The sequence below is a fragment of the Odontesthes bonariensis genome, chromosome 6 (genome assembly GCF_027942865.1).
Source record: "Odontesthes bonariensis isolate fOdoBon6 chromosome 6, fOdoBon6.hap1, whole genome shotgun sequence".
NCBI classification, from domain to species: Eukaryota; Metazoa; Chordata; class Actinopteri; order Atheriniformes; family Atherinopsidae; genus Odontesthes; species Odontesthes bonariensis.
The window spans coordinates 27637788-27660166 of record NC_134511.1 but is presented as its reverse complement, the minus strand read 5'-3'; the positions used below and the strand labels follow the sequence as shown (position 1 = coordinate 27660166).

Below are 22379 nucleotides of genomic sequence, written 5' to 3'. Positions count from 1 at the left end.
TAGATTACCAACTAGCCTGACCAGAGGAGTAATTTTCTCTATAAATGTTCCGACAGTCTTGAAAGCAGCATCCCACACATCAGCGCGCGCCTGTTCCAGTTGGATGAGCCTTTTCCACGTCCCGGGCCATCTCAGCTGAGGTCATTGTAAAGGTGGGCGTCGGTGGGCGGGGGCGCTGCGCTCAAACTCCTTCAGGGGGGCAGTGAAAGTTTATAAACGAGCAGAAGAAGGAGCAGTTGACTTCAGTGTTCGGTGTCTTTTTACCTGCAGCTCAAGCTCCACGGAGGCAAAAACAGTAAGTTATCACAGCTTGAAAAGTCACTCAGAGAATGAGACTCGGTTGGTTCATGGCCGGAGTGTATGTGAAGCGTTGTAATGATGTTCTTTAAGCCCTGCAATGTTGCTGCAGAATTTTCACTTTAAAAACAAAGCGTTTATCTTTAGATGTTAACATTAGTTTAAGTCTCGAAAAGTTATGGTGGCGTTTCAAACTTTAACACAGAAGAACTTTTAGGGACCTTTTTACGGGGTGAATTTCGGTCTGGAATAATGCTTCGTTTTTTCTAAGTTACTAAGTTAAGTTTGTGCATCACATTCAAGAAATATGGAGAAAGTAGTCCGCATAGTTCAGCAACATTTTCACCTTCCAGTTTGAGGACTGTGGAAATTTGTTGTCGTTGATTTAACTTTTCTTTTAAAAGATGATTTTAAGTTGCCATCACTGTGCTTGTGTTTAAGTGTTTTCTGACATTTGATTGGCTTGATGCATCTTAACAACAACCAAGTGATTAATCAGTAATCAAGCTGCAAATTGAATTATATCAAATTTACGACTGCATTAAAATACATTTTTAAACTAACTATTTGCTTATGTTTAAAAAGCTGAAGTAGATGTTGGGCTCAGTTTTTTTCTGTGTTTGCTGTAAAATAAATCTGATCATGTTAGTGTGGACATGGTGTGTTTTGTCTAAGAGCGAAAACCTCTCCTTTTTTTCTGTGCCTGCCTGCTTGCAGTGATGTCTTCTGCAGAAAAGTGCAGTAGAAGAGTAGCTGACATTCTTAGAAACTGAAATTTTGACCTTTGCAGTCACTGTGTAGCTCTCCTCCAGCAGCAGGTGGGACATGTGTGACTGGTGTGATGGTTAAATAAGGATGTATATGAGACAACAACTAAAGAAGTAGTTAAAACGGATTCAATTACATGCAGTAGAGGTCTTATGGAAATTTATCACTGTGCACAATTTAAGACATGCCATTTTAAGTGTTTTGAGTCTGAGAGGTTTACTATTTCAGAGTTTCTGGTTCAGTTTTGTTCCAGACTTTTAGTTTTAGCCATCCTGCATGCTTTGCCCTATTTTGTTAGAGGTTGAAGAGTCTGCAGCTGCATCCAGTCCTCATCCTTTCTGTGCTTTATTTCAGCAAGAGATGCATCTATTTTTCAGCACTATGATATACAGACAGTGTTAAAATGAGCTGCCGCAGAAATAAGCTTTTCAGTTCTTCATGCTTTGTCTTCCTTGCTGTGATAACATTTGTTTGATTGACAGCATTGCTGTTCGGTTTGACGCATTGTTAGCAGAGACTGTGGGCTTCATTCTATCTGTTCATTGTGTAATGTGCATTGACTCGAGCTTGTGTAACTTGCCACGTTACAACGAGGCAGGGAGAAACTCTGCAGTTGATAGGACATCTGTGAGTTGCCAGATGTTTTCACACTGAAGCACAAGACAAACACATCTGTGGACGAGTCAGTGGATGGTATCAGTTGTGAGCATATTTTGCAATTTTTATTTCATCCCGAGCTCACGATTGTAGCTGTCTTTATTCTGAATTCTGCATTATTATTTTTCTTCAAAGATTAATACAGTGGGAGCTACGGCCCGGCTGTATCGGGGCATTTTTTGAGACAGGGTGTGGATGTCTGGTTTGGACAGCTCATATAAAACAGAAGTTAATATTTTGCTAGTCTACCACCTGTTGATTTCATTGTAAAGATTCAGTCAATAGCAGAATGAATAAAGGTTTCCATTTGCTGTTTTATAGAACAAGACGTTCCTCGTAATGTGTCATTTGTGAAAGCAAAGAAGCTGTCAGGGTTTTACTTTGCCGTCCCTTTGCATGCAGAAGATATTAAGTTAGAAAAAGTAAAAAATGTAGCAAATGAGCTTATATGCTTGCTTGAGGCGGTTTTTTCCTGTTTGAGGAAGACTTGAGGATCATTGAAATGCTAAAGGGCCTTGAAGCGCTAAAAAATGACTCCCCAGCTGTTTCTGATCCGTGTCGGCTAGTAATAAACCAACATGACTGATCGGCATCTTCCCAGATATTATATAATATCAGAGGTGAAAGTAATTCCTCAGTAAGAACCATCTCCATTTTCTTCTTGCGGATGTCCACTGCAATTGTTGTTTCTCTTCCTCCTGAAGGTTTGTTTCTCATTAGAGGAACATCTTCTTCTACTGAATTATAGCTACTAGCGGCGTAGCCTGTTCTGCCACCCTCTCACAAACACAATGCAAACTAGTTTGTTTCCTTTGAACCAGTCAACGGAAAAAAGTCTGATTTGCGTTTATTTTTCGCAGTTTTTCAAAAGGTCACTTCAGATTTGCTTTGTCAGCAAATGGAGACATCCAACTAGCTACTCTGGCAGAGGGTGTGGAAGAGGTTAACAAGCATTCTTTTTACATGGGTTGCACAATTGCCAACCACAACACTGAAACCATTCCCTTGCCATTCTCCCAAAGGTCCCATGCATGGTTCTGAAATGGCAAAAGATGACTAAATAAAAGCTCTAGCCAGTTGCTAACTTTCTCAACTCTCTTACTTTGCAGGTATAGTGTGGCTTCATCAGAGGTTTTATGCAAAAGCTTTTTGGCCATTGTTGTTGGATAGCTGTGAGCTGAGAGACTCAACTGAAACAGTAAAATTGTTGGTATTATAGTATTAAAAAATAATGAGCTGAAATGTTCTCAAAGTCTCCATGGAGTTAAAATAAGATGATTCACGAGATGTTTTGTTTCACAAATCCATGTGGAAAGTCCTCAGTTGAAGCTGTTTGGAAAAGGACAAGTGCTTTATAAAGATTCTTAGCAGTCGATTGCGTCTGTGTATCAAAGTCACCAGTCAATTTAAATAAGTCAGATAAACCAAGCAGAGCCACGAGGAACCAGTCAAAGAGCTGGAGCTTGCATTGTTTATGGTTGTCACTCCAAGAATCCATCTTCTATATTCCCTGACCAATAGTCAAGCATGGTCAAGCTCCGGAAATACCTATAACTATATTTCCCATAATGTAACAGAAAACCACTTGTTGTCTGGAACTCCCTGCCCAGTTTTAAATTTTTTTTATTCAGTAAACCAACACAAGGTTACCCACCATGACCTCATTCTCAGTCTATAAAAACAATCTTTGTATGTGAATTCTGTGAAATGCCCCTTTAACCTCCCACCCCTTGCTGTTTATTCAGTTTGTCATAAACAATGAATGATGAACTGCCTGAGACAAGGGGCAAGACATCTTAATGAAATCTTTTCTCTTTGCATCTTTTTGTAAAGTTCCAAGCAAGATGCTGACCACCCACACTCTACCCTGCTGCACTGTCATTGCATTGCTGGTACTAAAGCTGGCGAATGCCCAGTCTGAACACCTCGGCTACCCACCGGGCTACCTGAGCCCGCAACAGGAGCAGTACACCGCCCCTGTGCTTGCGCCTGACACGCCCAGGATTCAGCTCCGCCTGGCAGGAGATAAGAGGAAACACAACGAGGGGCGTGTGGAAGTTTACTACAACGGTGAGTGGGGTACTGTCTGCGATGACGACTTCAACATCCACGCTGCCCAGGTGGTGTGCAGGGAACTGGGGTACCTGGAAGCTGTCTCATGGTCTCCATCATCAAAGTACGGAAAAGGAGAAGGTACTTCAGTTTTTTTCCTCTTGTCATGAAAACCTTCATTTATTGGTTTAACATTTGTTAGATATGTATAATCTTTGGATTTATGTACTCTTATCTGTTAGTAATCGTTGGAGGTTGAATATTCTATAGTATTTGGGGGGGAAAAAAACACAACTTTATCATCAAATTAAATGTTTTCTTTTTGCTTTCTTATTTCTACAACCAAAGGAAAGCACAGAGTAATTTCTCTTTTATCCCGTAAGGACCCATCTGGTTTGATAATCTCCACTGCAATGGCAAAGAGCAGACGTTGGCTTTGTGTCCATCCAATGGGATCGGTGTTTCAGACTGCAAACACAGCGAGGACGTAGGCGTGGTGTGCAGTGACAGGAGGATCCCGGGATTCAAATTCGTCAATACTCTGCCCAACCACGTGGAGGTAAACTTAACAAAAACCTCTGTACATCTTTTGCATGTCATAGCATCTCATTTTCTTGTGCCTTCACAGGGGGTGTTTTTTTTTTTTTTTTTTTTTCTTCTGACACCATGCGGGTACACTGGGTGTCAGCTGGCCTTTTTGAGCTGTATAGATGGTTTTGTAATCACATAAAAATGTTACTGTTTAAGTAAAAACAGAAAAACAAACAGTCAAAACGAACAAAAGAGAGAAAAAGTTTGACTCCAAATAGTTTGGACATGGCCTTTGTTCATTTAATAATAACACAGTGTAATACTCCATTGGCTGTTGTTCATCTGAGTTTGTGATGGCCTCATTTTAAAACCTGGTAAGGACCCTTTTTATTTCCTCTTTGACATGTCCTGATAATCAAACACTGTCTTTTTCACAAGTTGATGAACTCTGTAGGAGCCTGTTTTAGCATTAATAGTATGAAGGACTACCACTCCTTCTTGTCAAGCTGGAGCTCATAATACATTTTAGCAGTAATTTATAATTTATTAGTGATATATGTTTCATGTTGGATTATGTCTGACAAAGAATTACAAAAATTGAGACTCAATAACCACTGCTTTGCTCACACGCTGCATCTGAAGGCTTTTGATGGATATTGTTTTCGTCCTGTACGGATCAGATTATTATTGAAGGTGAAGATGTTCTCTCCATCTCATGTAGATGTTATTTTCATTGTTCGATTCAGGCTTGTCATGTACAATTTCAGTTATGCATGGAGGAGCATGACTGGAAAGGGCTCCATATGTCTACAAAGGGACAGGGAGGACATTCCTGGTTATTTTAGATGAACACGTCTTTTTTTTTTTTGGATGTAAATGAAAGATTGTGCATTAATGGGTAAATGTAATGAGGTAATATGTAGGGCTGCTCGATCACTGTTGTAGAATTGTAATGTCTGGGCTCTTTTATAACCTCAAGCTCATGGGTTGCGTTAGTTATCACTCTTCGTCAAAGTGACGACCGAGATTGTAAAATTCTGTCTGCATTTATCATTACCCATCAATTTAATTCACATTTTCTAATTCAATGGGGCAAAAGCTTACTTAATAGCATTTAATCTTCTGAAACTGTTCCTTTATTAAAAAAAAAAACAGTTAATATAGATAAAAAGGTCTATATCATTCATAAGGCCATCAGAAAAAAATTATTGATTGTGTTGCTGGTAATTACTTAATTTTGTAGCACATCACCTCTTGTTGTAATCTGTCAAATCAAAAACAACAGGAAGTAAAGAAAAAATTGATCAAGAATCTCAAATATTTGGTAAACATGATCCCTAACTTGGCTAACAGCTGAGGTCATAAGACTAAACAGTCTTCACATGTTAAAGCGCTTATTTGCCAGATTTAGTTGGCAGAAAACACAGCCTCTAATAAAATCGCTGTTGTCACTCAGCTGAATCTGCGACAGTGGCTTGCTGTGTGGAAGCACACACTGACACGGCTCTGATCCACCTTTCTATGGTCCATATGAATTATCAAAGAGGAATAGCGGTGTTAAAAGGATTCAGTCTGATGGGAAGGTGAGGTAAAATTGCAAAGAAGATGTTCAAGCAGGCTGTAGATGGGAATTTTATATAAACATTTCAAAAAAGTAAAATGCAAACCCATAACGCATAAATTCAACTCTAACTATCCTTAAATCAAACTCTACCAATAGAAATGTCTGTATAAAGAAATTGCAGAAATCAACTCAAAACCTCAATAGTTTTTTTTTTTTTTTTTTTTTTTTTTTTTTTTGAACCAGGCGTCTCAAGAAGGCTTTGAAATTAATTAATCGCATTTTAATCGCATATACTTTATAAAATTAACATTTTTAACAATATTTCAACAAACACAGAACATATCCCTATTTGAAATCTGAATGTAGCATGCATGAAAACACAGTATATAGAATCTTGGATGTTAAGCTGCGTTGGGCCCCCGTTAGCTTCCACGCTAGCTGCTACATGTTTAGCGTTGAGGTGATATTTGTGGCTTGATCAGCGGCGGCGCCAGCGATTTTTCGTTGGGGTTGCTATGCAGTTGCTGCATGAATGTGAGGGGTTGCTAGTCAAAACAGCGCACCCCCCCCCCCCCCCCCCCCCGCGCATCAACGTTACTGACCCATTACTCCACCGTCTGCATGCAGCCTTGCATAGTGTAATGTAGCCCTTGCATACTGTAAACTTTAAGTTATCAGCGGAGCTTACTGCTCACAAGCAGACAGATGTCGCACTGTGCGTTGTGGTGGAACAGCTGCATAGAAGGTCCAGGGGCAAGACAGCCCCAGCCCGTGTACGCAACCACACACGCACAGTCGCACACACAGGCATACCTGTCCATCTCATTCATTCATAGCCCGTTCACTAAAGATAAAATAGCCAATCCACAAAGGCTACTTTGCCCACTGTGTTCCTCAAATAAGTTTTGATCAACTTCATCTTGGAAAAAAAGAGCTGGGAGTGAATGAGCTACAGTGCGGACTTTCTATTTCATCTCATCTGACGCACAACAGTTGTAGGCGACAACTTTCAAGAGATAGTTCTACCCGGCGGGCTTCCAACAGTAGCCTCGTACAGTGCTAAATCACACAGGCACAACATTACGTTCAAACTTGTTGCTCACACCACTCTGTCCGCTGCCACAGCAGACACATAGCCTACTCAAGCCAATCTACTCGCATCACATTATGGCAGAGGAAGCATGCTGGCAACCTAACATAAAGTAAAAAGTGTGTCCGTTATTTTCAAAAGATGGTGCTGCACTGACACTAGGCTACTTAGCAAGTAGCTCTAGATAGACTGCAAGCACCTAGAGTCGACTAACAAACCAAGTCACAAGAAGACTATTTGATAATAGTGTTTCGGCGAGCATATGAAAAACAACAGGGATTTCCTACCTTATTTGTGTTACTTGAAGAAGGACATTCTCAAAATCGCCATATTCCAGTTAGAATCGCCAAATATCCATTTAGAATTGCAGTTTAGCTATGTTATGAGTGAATGGGTGCTAAAATGAGAGGAAAACTGTAACGTATGACTATTCAAAAACGAATTAAACTGAGAATACAATTAAATAGGGTTTCTATTTATCTCATAAATTCGCTTTATGGAAATATTATTTTAGACCTCCGATTTCCCCGGGTAATTTAGAACAGACGTGATTGGCTGACTGTAGAATGACATCACCACAGCTACTGTAGATCTAGGAACAATGTGGATAGCCGTTTCACCAGTAAAGCTGGTGTTTTATACCTTTCCATATGTATATTTATCAGCTAAAGAACGAAAAACGGGGATAGGCTACCACGCAGCAACATACGTGATTCTTTACTTCTTAATATTGTTGTCGTTGTTGCACTGCACTTCTGTTCTTTGTGAGCAGTAAACCTGCCTCTAGCCGCAAAGTTGGGGTAGCTATGGGGTTTCTGAGCACATTCTTGGGGTTGCTATAGCAACCGCAAGCAAACCCTTAGCGCCGCCTCTGGGCTTGATACGCTGCGGTGATACGCGAATTCCTTGTTGCATAATCTGCACACAAGCACGCTCTTGTCGACGCTTCCATCCGTCTGTATTTAAAGAAAAAAAAAATAATTATAGTGTGCGATTAAAATGCGTTATTTTTTTTAACGCGCTAATATGTGTGTAGTTAATTAATCGAACTTAACGCGCTAAAGTCCCAGCCCTAATTATTATTTGTACTTATTTTCGGCTGGAAAATCAGCACACAGCTCTGCACACTCTAAACCAATGTTATCTTTCTGATCACTGTGCAGGCATTCCAATGTTATGAGTGCACCGCAGACTCGGTCTTTGTTTTTTTTTGTTTTTTTTTTCCCTCACTCCATCCTCTGCTTCTATTTGGAGAGTTTCAGAAGCCAGAAGCTTCCCTCAGGAGTGATAGAGACCAGAAAAAACTGGGAGACAATAATAGGCTTGGATTAATTAATGCTCCAAACAAATGCTAATGTTGCCCTGTACTATAACTCTTTAAGGCATCAACTTCTTAGATGAAGAAGTTCTTTTAACTGTAATCTAGGATATTTCTAGGATTTAGCTTCTCACTCCTCTATGTTTGTGGTACCACTTGTGTTGACGTAGCAGGACCAGCTTTATCATATTCCTTGTTAAAACGTCGGCCTTCATCGCCCACAGGCAAAGCTTTGGATGTGCTATGATTGTAATAGCTAATGAACAGAAGCTTGCACTTGCTGCCTCAACTCCAGGATATGCTTCAGGTTACTTCCTTATTTTGTTGCCCACTGCATGTGTTCAGTAGTGTTAGCTTTGCTGGCCTTAACTGTGTCCCCACATGTTCTATGAACATAACATGTTCAGGAAAACACAAGGTTTCTAAATGTAAATCCAAATGTATTTAGAAAGTGTATGAACAGACTTTGTTTGCAGTTGGAGGCTTCCTTTAAACTGTTTTATAGACATCTCTATTATGATGATGATAATTAGGAAAACTGCCTACTTCATGATGATGAGCTGGGGCTACAAAGCAGGAGGAAGTAGATTCAACTGTAGATTTTTGTACTGAAAATCTAACCTTCTCCAGAGCAAGGAATGTTTAGAGATAAAAAGACAACAGTTTGTGGACAGCAGGAGTTAATGACACCATTTGACCACTATCTGATACTCAGAAGCATCTTGATAAGAGATGCGTCAGCCAAAAAGAATGTCCATATAGCCTAAAAGAGGGACTGCTTTTAGTCTTAAACTTGTTCCCATTCACTTTTAAAGATTTGGAACAAACTTTTGTTATTTTTATTCATTAAAATCATCACTAAACTGTTAGCGATTTCCCGATAACGTTATCCTTTGAGCATATGGTCTATCAAACTTGCTAAATTACTCCACGTTATGTCTGTAGTTTTATATTTCTATCAACATCTATCCTATAAAGTCTTTTAAAAGCTAATTTAGATAATGTATGTATTTTTCTTTTTATCAGCTTTTCTTCCTTCTTTGGCTGCAGCAGCTGTGTTGCTTTACAGCCTGCTAGAAATAATGATTGTGATTGATCATCTGATGCCAAATCCACCCGTTTGAGTTGGAAAGTCTGGGTTGAACCTGCTTTGTAGTACACCACATCTATTTATTTTAATGCCGTGTTGGAGGTAAACTCCCAGGTATCTGTAGTTCTCCTCCACCTCGCTGTACTCAGCCTCTAGTCCATCACTTCTACACCCAACAACTGCAGAGTCATCAGAGTATTTCTGGAGATGACAGGACTCTGTACAGAGTGAAGAGAAACAGTGAGAGTACAGTCTCCTGTGGTGCTGCTGACCACCTTCTCAGTCTCCTAGTCAGTCAGACTCAGTTTTTTTTGATTCTGACTCATGCCACATCATGAGTAAAAATACCTTCTTCTAAAGCAGTATCATATAAGCAGATATGTCTGATTTCCTGCGCAGGAGTTTACAGAGACAAAAACTAAAGAGTACAGTTCTCCAGTGTGCGTCTGGAGATGTCTAGACGTCTGGATTCAGGAAAAAAAAATCCGACTCAGCTTTTCCATTCACGAAAATAAGTCACATGGCCCCCCAGCATATAAACCACACACTGCCATAGAGACCTGGCCTTCTTTGAGTGTAATGTGTGTAATGGCTGCCATGACGACATGTCGCTGGGGATTTTTATGGTTTGGTATGATTAGTAGGCTGCATGTGGAGAACCTTCCAGTTGGTAGGCTTAGTTTCTTAAAAGGAAAAAAAAAAAACACAGAGGAAATACTTGAGAGAGTGAGCTAAGACCCGAGCAGAACCCTTGTGAACCCTTGCAGACACATGTTGCTGACCTTTGAAACCTCGGTTCAGATTCCTCAGTACATCCTCTGTGTCTTCTCACAGACTAAAAAGACGAGTTGTATTTTTAGCTTTTCAGCTGCATACAATAAACCTATCATTCCATGGATTTGTTCTTTTGTGGTTGAAGGTTTGTATGGTTTCCTGCGACTATATGTGGCAATGTCTCGGCCAGCTGGACTGTAAACAACACACACACTGACAGTCAGTGTTCAGCTCTGCATCCCTGAAATATTTACCGCAGCATCTTTTCAGCGTTTATTTATACATTCCTCTCAGGCTCTGAGGAAGTCTGCCGGCCCTCAGTTTGTTCTTTAGTGGCTACAGAGAACTTCTGAGGTCTGACCTGCGAGCACTGGTGTGCATTTCATTCCATAGAGAACCAGTTTTAACATTACAGAATTCCAGGGCTTATGAAATTAGTTGTTTGGCAGCACTAGCTGAGGGTGGCCTTATTCATTCAAAATAGATGAACAGTCATCCTTTCAGATTTTTCAGCCTCGTTAATTCATGTCAGAACTCAAAAAGTGACAAAAAGTCCAGTTTGAAACTTCTGGATAACTGATTGAGAAAGAGGAAAATTTCATGGGGAAATGTCAAGTAATGTGGAGACTGGCTGCACAATAGAGCTGCCTGTCAGACGAAGGCAGCGTGGAGGTATGTAATTAGGGCTTAGTATGTTCAGTATTGTAATTGTAGTAATTTTGGAGCAAATATGCTCAATTACAAGTCATTTAAAGCTTTTGAAAGGGGGAAAAGGTGGGGGGTTTGCATTTCCCATTTTCCTCTCTTCAGTCATTTTTTCCCCGTGAGACTTTAGGTCAAATCTTCCACTTGCCTCCCTGTAAAACCAACCACGTCGTGGTATGGTGTTATGTATTGCCTCGTCAGCCCTTCACCATGTTTATGCAGTGGATTTAAACGCAGCCCCTCTTTGTGTCACAGCCTCAAAAGGATTTGAGTTTCTTTATTTTGCTCACGTAGTTGGTCAATGTTTCTGCAGCTAAGAACAAGTTTTCACCCCGAGACATCGCAGTCCCACAACGCATCTCAAACGTCTCTCTAGAAATTAAATAGTTTTGAACTCTATTTGACATCAGAACGAAGGAGGGATGTCATTCGGAACAGCTGTTGCTCTTTGTCTATTTGCTGTGATCTGTCTCTGCAGGTCGACAAATTCAGTGTTTATTGATGTGAAAGGAACAGACCGGTCATGTGCACAACAGCTTTGTCTTATTGACAAATGTCAGTTGCTATGCGCCGACCTTATCGGCAGCAAGTCTGTGTTATTTAGTTATTTAGTCTTAGTTATTTTTATTGATCTGTTTTTTTGTTTTAATTAATTTTTTTGACAATGTGCACTACTACTAAAGCAGTGTACACAAGAGAAGAACTGTTGGCACTGTCAAGGATTGGACGCGGAATTAAACATCCAATTCCGACCGAGCTTAAAAAGCTGTACCGTGGATGCAGAGCTGGAGCGAAACTAAAGGCAAAGAGGCACAACAGGAGGTGGAGGTACAAGCCTTTTCTGCCCTCGGTGATCATGGGAAACGCTAGCTTACTGCCAAACAAGTGTGATGAGTTAGAGGCGCTTGTGCGGAACCAACGGCTGTATAAAGAGATCAGTTTGATCTGTCTGTCTGAGTCCTGGCTGAACCACAACACACCAGACTCATGTGTGAACATACCCGGCTTCACAGCCGTACGAGCGGATCGTGACCTGAGTACGAGCGGCGGTAAGCGGAAAGGCGGGGGTGTTATACTGTTCTTTAATCAGAGATGGGTAAACCCCCGCAATGTGACCGTTAAGGAGAGGGTTTGTTTTCCACACATCGAACTGCTGTCAGTTGGTTTCTGTGCATTCTATGCACCTAGAGAGTTCCCATACACAGTCGTCATCATTGTTTACATTCCACCGAGAGTGGCAACGGCGTGTGACGTCATCTATGACGCCGTTGCTAGGATACAGACCCAGCATCCTGAGGCATTCATTGGAATCACAGGAGATTTCAACCACGTCTCTCTATCCTCCTGCCTGACTGGCTTTGTACAGTATGTGGACTGTCCAACACGTGGAGAAAAGACATTAGATCTGTTCTATGCTAACGTGAAGGAGGCTTACAGGGCAGTGTCTCTTCCACCACTGGGTCGATCTGATCACAGCATGGTCTATCTACAACCCACATACAGACCTTGTGTACAAAGACTTCCTGTTACTACCAGATCTTTCAGGAAGTGGTCACCAGAGGCGAGTGATGCATTGAAAGACTGCTTTGATGTCAGACTGGCTGTACTGCTGGAGGAAGATGAAATGGACATTGACATGGACAGGAGGGTCAGCACCATCACAGACTACATTAACTTCTGTAGGGACACTGTGATTCCAGTGAGGACTGTAAGGTGCTATCCAAATAACAAATCATGGATCACCAGTGACATCAAAGACCTCCTGAACCAGAAAAAGAGGGCGTTCCAGAATGGGGATGGAGAAAGGCGGAGGAGTGTACAACACAAGCTTAAAAAGACATTACGTCGAGCTAAGGTGGAGTACAAGAAAAAGGTAGAGAGACAGCTGGAGAAAAGTAACACCAAGGAGGTGTGGAGGGGCATGAGGACCATCACTGGATACAGACTGAAGAACTCTCAGTCTGTAGAAGGTGATGTGGACAGAGCCAATACTTTCAACCATTATTACAACAGGTTTGACAGTGTGGCTTTTCCCTCCTCTGCTGCTGCTCCCTCCACCCCCACCACTACAGCTGCTTCCTCTATACTGCTTCCACTGGCCTGCTGTACTTCCACCTCAATGGCAACCTGCATCGCCAAGCTTCTCCTCTGCCTGACTGCACCTCTACCTCTGCTGTCACCAACAAGCTTCTTCTGTCCAGCTGTACCTCCACCTCTGCAGCAACTTCCATCACCTGGTCTCCTGAGCCAAGCTACACCTCCACCTGTGTGGCAGCTTCCACCACCAGGCATCCTGAGCCCAGCTGCACCTCCACCTCTACGGCAGCTTCCACTGCCAGGCCTTCTGAACCCAGCCACACCTCCATCTGTGCGGCAGCTCCCACCGCCTAGCTTCATCAGCCCAGCTGCACCTCCACCTCTGCGGCAGCTTCCACCACCAGGCATCCAGAGCCCAGCTGCACATCCACCTCTGCGGCAGCTTCCACTGCCAGGCCTTCTGAACCCAGCCACACCTCCACCTCTGCGGCAGCTTCTACCTACAGGTATCCTGAGCACAGCTGCATCTCCACATCTGTGGCTGCTCCCACCGCCTGGCCTCCTCGGTCCAGCTGCTCCTCCACCTCTGCAGCAACTCCCACCACTAGCCCTCCTCTGTCCAGCTGCACCCCCACCCCCATCTCTATGGTTGATAGCAACATCACTCCTGTCGCTATCCCTCCGCTACAACCTCTGTGTCTAACTATAGAGGAGGTTGGATCTGAGCTCAGGAGACTTAAGTCAGGGAGGGCTGTCGGCCCAGATGGAGTCTGTCCAAGGCTTCTGAGGGACTGTGCTGGTCAACTAGCAGTCCCTCTTCAGAGGCTCTTCAATATGAGCATTCAGATGGAAAAAGTCCCAGTACTGTGGAAAACTTCTTGTCTCATACCAGTGCCAAAATTAGGGCAACCGGTGGAGCTGAATGACTACAGACTGGTGGCTTTGACATCTCATATCATGAAGACCTTGGAGAGACTTCTTGTTCGTCGCATGAGATTGCAGGTTTCTGGGGATCTTGATACCCTCCAGTTTGCCTACCAGAAACACATCGGAGTGGAAGACGCGATTCTGTACATGTTGCATTGGGCATATGCTTATCTGGATGTGCCTGGTTCATATGTGAGAATCATGTTCTTTGACTTCTCCAGTGCCTTCAACACCATACGGCCTCCCATACTGAAAGACAAGATGCTCGGTATGGGTGTGGCCCCCTCCCTGACATCATGGATTATAGACTATTTGTCTGCCAGACCACAGTATGTCAGGATGGGGAAATGTGTTTCTGGAACACTGGAATGCAGTACTGGGGCTCCGCAGGGTACTGTTTTGGTTCCTTTTCTTTTCACCCTGTACACATCAGACTTCAGGTACAACTCAGTCATGCCACATTCAGAAGTATTCTGATGATACGGCTGTTGTAGCATGTGTGCGCGGTGGACAGGAGAAGGAGTACAGGGACCTTGTGGAGGCCTTTACTGACTGGAGCAAAAAGAACTGTTTGCTCCTGAACACCACCAAAACCAAAGAGCTGATGGTGGACTTCAGGAGATCTAAAACCCCATACCAGTCAGTCTGCATTGATGGAGGGGATTTAGAGAATGTTCAGACCTGCAAATACCTGGGGGTGGTGCTGGATAATAAACTGGAGTGGTCTGCCAACATAGACGCAGTGTACAGGAGGGGCCAGAGCCATCTCTTTTTCCTGAGACGGCTCAGGTCCTTCAATGTCTGCAGTGATATGATGTGCATGTTTTATCACACTATCATTGAGAGTGCACTGTTCTATGCTGCTGTCTGCTGGGGGAGTTGCACTACAGACAGAAACTGTAGGCGCCTGGACAAACTTGTGAAAAGGCTGCTTCTGTTGTAGGCAGAAGGCTGGACCCTCTCGGTGCTGTGGTGGAGGAAGTTAGATTCTGTGATGGAGAATAATAAACATCCTCTCCACAGCATCCTGACAGGACAGAGGAGCAGCTGCAGTGAGAGGCTCATCTCTCTGCGCTGCAAGACTGAGAGGTTCAGAAGGTCCTTTGTTCCCACAGCCATAAGACTTTATAACAGTGACTGCTGAGTTCTTCTCAAATTGATTGATTGATTTTTATTTATTTGTTTATTTTGCCATTTAGTCATTTATTATTATTTAGTTATTAGTAGTATTATTATTGTTGTTAATTCAATCATTGTAAATATTTAAAAAAATGTTGAGCTACTTGATGAATTTGAATTTCCCCCATTGGGGGATAAATAAAGTATTTTTCTATTCTTCTATTAAAGAAGCATGAAGCTATTTAAATGGTCAGACAGTTTTCTCCACTGTTAAAATGTGCAGTGTGTGGCACAAACGTTTTATTTAAATTTTCAAGAGCCTTATTAAACTTGGAATCAAAGTCATAGCAAGCCTTGGGAATGGCGACTTTAGACCCACTCACCTGCTTCTCTGAAGCCTCCAGCTGTGTCATATGATCTTCATCAAACATCAGTGTTCTGTCACTTTGTGGCATGGTTACAGTCACCAAGGTCCAGACTGAAAAAGCTTAAGAAGCGTTGAAGTGTTGCTCAGACATTTGAGTGAAGTTCAGTGCCTGTGAGGATTCTTTACTTCTATCTATAGCCCCTTTCACACTGCGACCCGCTATCTTAGCGGGTCCAAATTGCACCTTCGACCCGCGTCGAGCAATGTGAACGCTTGGCGTGTCAGGGTGACCCGTGTCGCCTGAAGCCGAGTTCAGGGGGCGTTGCCTAGTGGCAGAGCGTCACACGAAACACAGAAAATGCTGGGCGTGTACAATGACGTAGGCACAAGCCATGCGTCGGAGGTAGGGTGAAATACACCTGTCTGCATCAAATTTTTCAAACAAACGATGGCGGGACACCTTGAGAACTCATTTTTGCAATGCAGTTCATGGAGATGTTACTTTACGGTGCGTCTTGCTGCGTGGGAAACCGCGCTCTCCCATCTTTCTCGCCAGCCCTTCCAGCAGAGGTCCATCTTTCACCGTCCCCGAAATGTGGCGGAAAATAACGTCCTCTGCTCGGGGGCTGAGGAGCTCGCGGACCTCTTTGTCTCCCCAGTTGGCCATATTAAAAAATGTCTCCAACTTGATGTAGGCTAAAACAGAGTAAAACTTGTCCTCACCTGTCGCTGTTGTTCTGAATCAGTTGTCCATTCTGTCTTTTAAACTCCTCATGTCACGCCCACGTCCGACCCGCGTCGATTGTGTTCACATCAAACTCGGCTCGGCAAAAAGACTAGGGTCCGACGCGGGTCGAAAGGCGAGTCGAGTTGACGCGGCAGCCCGGGTCGGCAGTGTGAACACAACAGCGGACACGCTAAATTCGCGAATTAAACGCGGGTTATTCGGCAGTGTGAAAGGGGCTTATGACAGGGGTCAGCAACCTTTTAATACTCAAAGAGCCATTTGGACCCGGTTTCCATGGAAAAGAAAACTCTGAGAGCCGCAAATACTTTTTGTATTTCTAAAATGAAGATTTTTTTTTTTTTTTTTTTTTAAAAAAGACAAGCCGAGTTGACTGTCTCTTTCTCACCACAAATTAGGCATACTGGTAAGCCACTCTCGTCAGAGGTAAATGCAAATGAATCTGCCCAGGCATCATTAAATGTTCTATTTTCATTCAGATATTTTTCTTTTCTTACATTTCTCCATACTTGGCCTACCTGGGGTTGAAAGTCTCGATAAATGCACAGCGTTTTGGCGGGCATATACCGGCTTTCGGCGAGTGTGACGCATATTTTGAGTGATTAGAATATAATTTTATTTCAAGATCACAATAATCTTCCAATTTAGAACTACAATTAAAAAACAAACAAACAAAAAAACCCACAAATAAAATACACTTCAATCGGATACTTTTTAATTTATTTTCCCAAGCAACGCGGTTGCCGACCCCTGATCTATGATATCGCAAGCTGATAGTTATATTATTTTTTCCCAAACAGTCAGGTTTGAAGCATTTTTTTTTTTTTTTCTGTTGCATATTAGCTGTCTGCCATAGTGTTTTTAAAAAAAGGGTGAAATAAACACTTAATCCATCTGAACTCTGACATGTTGACTGAAAATAGAGATCTGATGTATCTGGAAAAGTAAACCCAAGTCACTGCTCAGCTAAGTAGTGCTGATTCCCCTGTGAGGGCGTATGGTGTGTGTTTTGCGTGTCTGTTCATTAGGCAGGCAATCATCTGATATCGGACAAAACATAAATAAACATCTGGTCATTTTTCAAAACCCAGAGGTGGCAAAAGTACTCATATTCTGTACTAAAGTAGAAGTACAGATACATGTGTAAAAAATAAAAAATACTCTGGTAAAAGTAGAAAGTAAAGGCTCTGAAATGTACTTTCAAAGTAAAAGTATAAATTCATTTTTGACGTTAATGAAACACAATACATCCTCTGATAATTTTGTTAAACGAAAAAAGTTCAGACGATATAATCGAGATTGAACTGACCAGAGGTACTGCATGAGCATCTGGATAACAGCTTTGGTACTCTGAATAATCTAGGTTGTTTTCTTTTTCCACTGCAGCACAACCAAACAATAATCAGTAATAGTTATGACCAATAAGCCATATTGGATGTTTACACTCTTAAAGGATAAGATCGGTTTTTTGACATTGGGCCCTTGATTTCACATTATAACATGATGTTCTACTCACCCCTGCTTGTTGTTGAACATTTGGAGCTGTTCCGAAGATATTCGAGAGGCGTCTGGCTGCTCTCTTGAGATATTCGGCCATGAAACGATTTCCTATGGGCAAGCTTATACAGGCACAAACTATGCTGTTTATAATTTATTAATTACTCTACACTAGCACTGATAACGTGGAGGTGCGTCGCTTACTTAAAAAAATCCGGGTTATTGTAATTTTGATTTTTTTTTTTTGTCGTAAAGTGGGTGTTACTGACGTCCTCTTCATGCTACTGCCACAGACAGCCCACAGACCTGCTGCCTATTTATTCATTCGGCTAAAATTCAAAATTAGTAACCTGGATTTTTTTAAGTAAGCGACGCACCTCCACGTTATCAGTGCTAGTGTAGAGTAATTAATAAATTATAAACAGCATAGTTTGTGCCTGTATAAGCTTGCCCATAGGAAACCGTTTCATGGCCAAATATCTCAAGAGAGCAGCCAGACGCCTCGCGAATATCTTCGGAACAGCTCCAAATGACCAACAACAAGCAGGGGTGAGTAGAACATCGTGTTATAATGTGAAATCAAGGGCCCAATGTCAAAAAACCGGTCTTATCCTTTAATAAGAAGCTGCTAGTGACTCTTAAAGCAATACTATGTAACATTTCTACCTTAAAATAACAGTTTGAAAAAAAATTGTGCGGCTAGAATGAGTTTTAATATTACGATTAGCCTGTCTCCTATGCCCTTCGGGGGTCTGAGTTGGAATAACTGCGCTATGTAACTTTGCTGGACCGGCCCGGGAGCTAAGCGGAAGTACTTCGACTTGCTTTCTGGCACACCTACCGCAAAAACAAATAGACCCCTCTCACGCTCCCAGGTATAAGGCTAAGCTAGCGCAACATTGTCAGTACAATCATCATGGCAGAGGCACCGAAGAAACAGAAGAAGACGTTGACTGATGAAGCAAGGAAGAGAAGGAGATTTATGACAGTGTAACCGTACATTACCTCCTAGCCTGTAGGGGCAGCTCCATAATGGGCTTTTTGAGAAGTTGCATAGAGTCCTTTAATGGGTCACTAGCAGCTTGTGGTTTTTCAGTTGACACAGGACACAGCACATCCACCGTGAATCCTTTTTGGAGCCGACAACTACGAATAACTCTTAAATAGGGCCATGGATAGGGAATGCCTTGCTTCTCTGAATCTTCTGAAGCGTAGCCGTCGGCAATACTCCCCGCTTCGCTTCCTTCCTCCATGTCACTGCTACATTACAAGTTCTCGGTTCTCTCTACCGTCCCCTCACTCACTCGACTTCTTCTTGTGGCTACCTGTCCCCCTCTTCTTCTCCCTCTTTCCCCCTCTAGTTCGTCATGTCTTGTACGTAAGTTTTTACGTAGTATCGTCATCTGGAGATTTAAAAAAAAAAAAAAAAAAAAAAAAAAAAGTAACGAGCCTGTTTTTACAATGTAAGGAGTAGAAAGTACATATTTTTGTGTATAAATGTAGGGAGTAGAAGTAAAAACTGATCAGAAAAATAAATACTCAAGTAAAGTACAGATACCTGACAAATCTACTTCAGTACAGTCAGAAAGTATTTGTACTTCGTTACTTGTCACCTCTGCCAAAACTCCAAGTAAATAAGTTGTCCTTGTTGCAATCAAAGGCAGTTTGATAAAGTCTGTAAGAAAGGAGGGACGCTCAAATGAAAATGTTTCCTGATGTTATCAGGAGAAATTAACACAGAACAGAGCTGGGATCAGCCAGAGAGTTTTAGGTACGTTTGTTGGTCTTTTATCAGTGTTATGAAATATGAAGGACGCCTTTCACACTTTGAATTGTAAAACCATAAAGACACCAGTCTTTGAGTTACGCTGTTTAAAGTGTTTGGCGGCTCCTTAGGTTTTTTTTTTTTTTTTTTTTAAAAGGTAAAAAGGAAGCTTATGAAGATATATTTGTGAGAGCTTTTTATGGTACGCAGAATTGACTTAAAATCTTAAGGGAAAAGTGAACTAACAGCAAAGTTTTAAATGGCATTTATGCTCTGTATTTACTAAAGAGATTAATCTACGGTTCAACATCAGATAAGCTCAGTTCAAATTATGTGAGGGGGGTAGTTCAAAACTTCCCAATTCTGACGTGCAGCATGATTTAAATCAGAAGTTTGTTGGAGACAAAGATGGGGATTGTGAGCTGAGAGCATAGCGTTCAAATCCACTGCAAGTCCAAACCACTCACTGGTTGAGATGTTTTCAGACCAAATCTCTCCCACACAAAGCGCCAGGAGTTTTTGAGTTTGATGAATAGGTTAATTTTGTAATCATTTTATTAAAAGAGAAACAAAGACATTTTACACCAAAACTGGAGCATGTAGGCAGGATTTTTTTATGGTAGGATTTTATAAGCTAAAACACGGTGATGGACACTTCTACAGTGTTAGAAGCAGTTTGGTTACCATTAGAACTCTGGGATTTACATCTCCTACCTTACTGTTGTCTGCAGAGTTCCGGTGTAAAACTACAATGTCTCACAAGAATTTGATTTAAAAAAACAAACAAAAAACATTTTTTATCTTTGACTGGACGGCAGGAGTTTGTGCCACACAGCAAGTCTGACAGTGCGAGCTGCCATGAAGATGAGTAATCTGGATCCATTAGCTCTTTGTCTGTGCTGCTCATGTCACTTTCAGAGGCTCCATGTGAACATCAGCGAGTGTCATTGCTCCACCTCCACAGATCTGTGCTGCGTTTGATTAATATCTGGAATCATTTTAGGCTGGACTAAATGCTAATTGTAGGCATTCGCTTTGAAGACTAGAGCCAGATTTTTGAGGTAGTGTTGTGGGGAAAAAAAACGTAAGTGCAGAGAGGCTTATGTCATCTATCATTCCTGTAATACTTAGTGGAGAGAGAACACAAAAATAGTAGATTATTTCCAAGTATTAGTGCATTGTAGCCAGTTTGCATTCAGTTGTATTCAACCAGTCAGCTCCCTGTACTCTGCAATCACCCACAAGTATCTTTAAATGCTCCTCATGTTTTAATCTCAGTTCAGTTATAAAGCCACGTTAAATCACCTCATTTCCATTCAGTCATTGTCTTTGTAATTTATGCCCCAGTTTAGCTCTTTATTCATGGCGTTGAGAAACATCTGTTTCCAGTTTGTTAACAAAGGAGCTCTTTTAATGGATTTTAAAGGAGGAAGTGCAAACTGTGAGTCAATGCTCTCTGCATTCTATTAACACAAACTGCAAAAACACATAATTTTCAACCCTTGATTTCTTGAAGGGCAGATGGACAAAGACCTACCAGAATGTGAAGAAAAATCTCAGATGTGCAACCAAATTCCACACTGCATATGAACCCAGTGTGTTGGTATGTTGCTGTAGGTGATTCGTGCTGGCAACGAGCTGTTGAAAGCCTCTATTGGAACCACATGTTGTTAAGCTCCCCTGGCAAATTAAGTCTTGACCTCACTGTAGGCTATGGAGGAGCTACAGTCATGGGAAAAGAAAGTGAGCCCTTTTTCAATTTTAAGGTTTTATGTATCAGGATATAATGGAAAAAATAATCTGGTCCTTACCACGTCTTTAAATTACAACCTCAGATGAGCAGCAATACATATTACTTAGGTTTACAAAGCTGCATCCAAACAAACCACAAGACTTCTGGAACGTCCTTTGGACAGAACAGACCAAAGTGGAGAAACTATTGGTCAGAACCTGGCGACATGTGAGTCCATGATGGACAGGGCACTGAACAAAGTGCTCTCCATCACAGACAATCCAATGACACTGACACCAATGAATGATGTTTCTTTTTTAATATTGCCAGTTAGTTATGTAATGTTTATATCATACTTTATGTTTTGCCTTTTATGCTGCCACCTTACCATGCAACTATTAGCTGCTGTGGCAAAGTAATTTCCCTCACAGGATCAATAAAGTATCTGTATAGCTATCAATTTTTCTACGCATGTATGTATATTCATCAAGTCTATAACAAAAAACAACTAATACATGTCACATTTCAGCTTGTTTTTGTTCTAAAGGATCAATTAGTGCAACTTTAACTAAGAGTTAGTGTAGCTACATGCTGTGACAATCTTTTCACAAGATTTTAAGAAATTCCCACTGTACTTGTGTTGCTTCTCCATTTCTACCTTGATGTTGACCATAGCAGCAGTTTTAAAATTCTCAGTGAAAACATTTGGCGGATCTAAACAAAGGTGAAAAAGAACATTTACAGCACAACCTCAAAGTCGGACCCGTGTTGTAACAATCGGAGGTCCTTTTACTTCTCCTGTACAACTCATCTCACTAATGGCTTTTCCATCTGTGGTGCTTTCCGTCTCAGACAGGCAAAAACTCAGGAAAAAGCCCCACTCCCCAGAGTCTCCTGAAACAAGACACACATGTTAGAAATCGCTTGTTTTTCCCAGTCAGAGCGCCATTTCTTTTTGTCTGCAAAAGTTACATGTGAGGGCCGTCGGAATGAACAGGAAGTTCATCAGGAGAAATTAAAAAGAATGAGCAGGGGGAGGGGGTAAGCTGGAACAAGTTGGATCTCTTATGCTGACCTCGAAGGAAATTAAAAAAGAAAAAAAACTGAAAGAAGACAGTTTTTGAGGGGTTTCTTTTCTAGTATATCGGTTTGGTTGCTTAAAGCAACATTTGTGAGTAGGTTGTCTTATTTAGTGGAGCTACTTTTACCTGCTCCTGATTGATTAGCAACATTTGCCTGTACTTGTTATTTTGCATGCTTGTAATGTTCATCCACCACGTCCTGACAAGGTCACCATCACCACGTTTCTACACATGATTTCAGACTTTATGCTCTGGAACATCC

General features: G+C 41.7%; 1 protein-coding gene across 1 annotated transcript in view; it reads left to right on the top strand.

The window, feature by feature from the left end:
* The first annotated feature begins 213 nt into the window (after window positions 1-213).
* Window positions 214-22379, top strand: part of loxl2b (lysyl oxidase-like 2b) — a 49897-nt gene continuing 27731 nt past the window's right edge. Inside the window, exons 1-3 of the mRNA XM_075468193.1 lie at window positions 214-295; window positions 3556-3915; window positions 4158-4333. Of these exons, the coding sequence (XP_075324308.1) occupies window positions 3567-3915; window positions 4158-4333 (525 nt within the window). The 5' untranslated portion in view covers window positions 214-295; window positions 3556-3566. The remainder of the gene's footprint in view (window positions 296-3555; window positions 3916-4157; window positions 4334-22379) is intronic.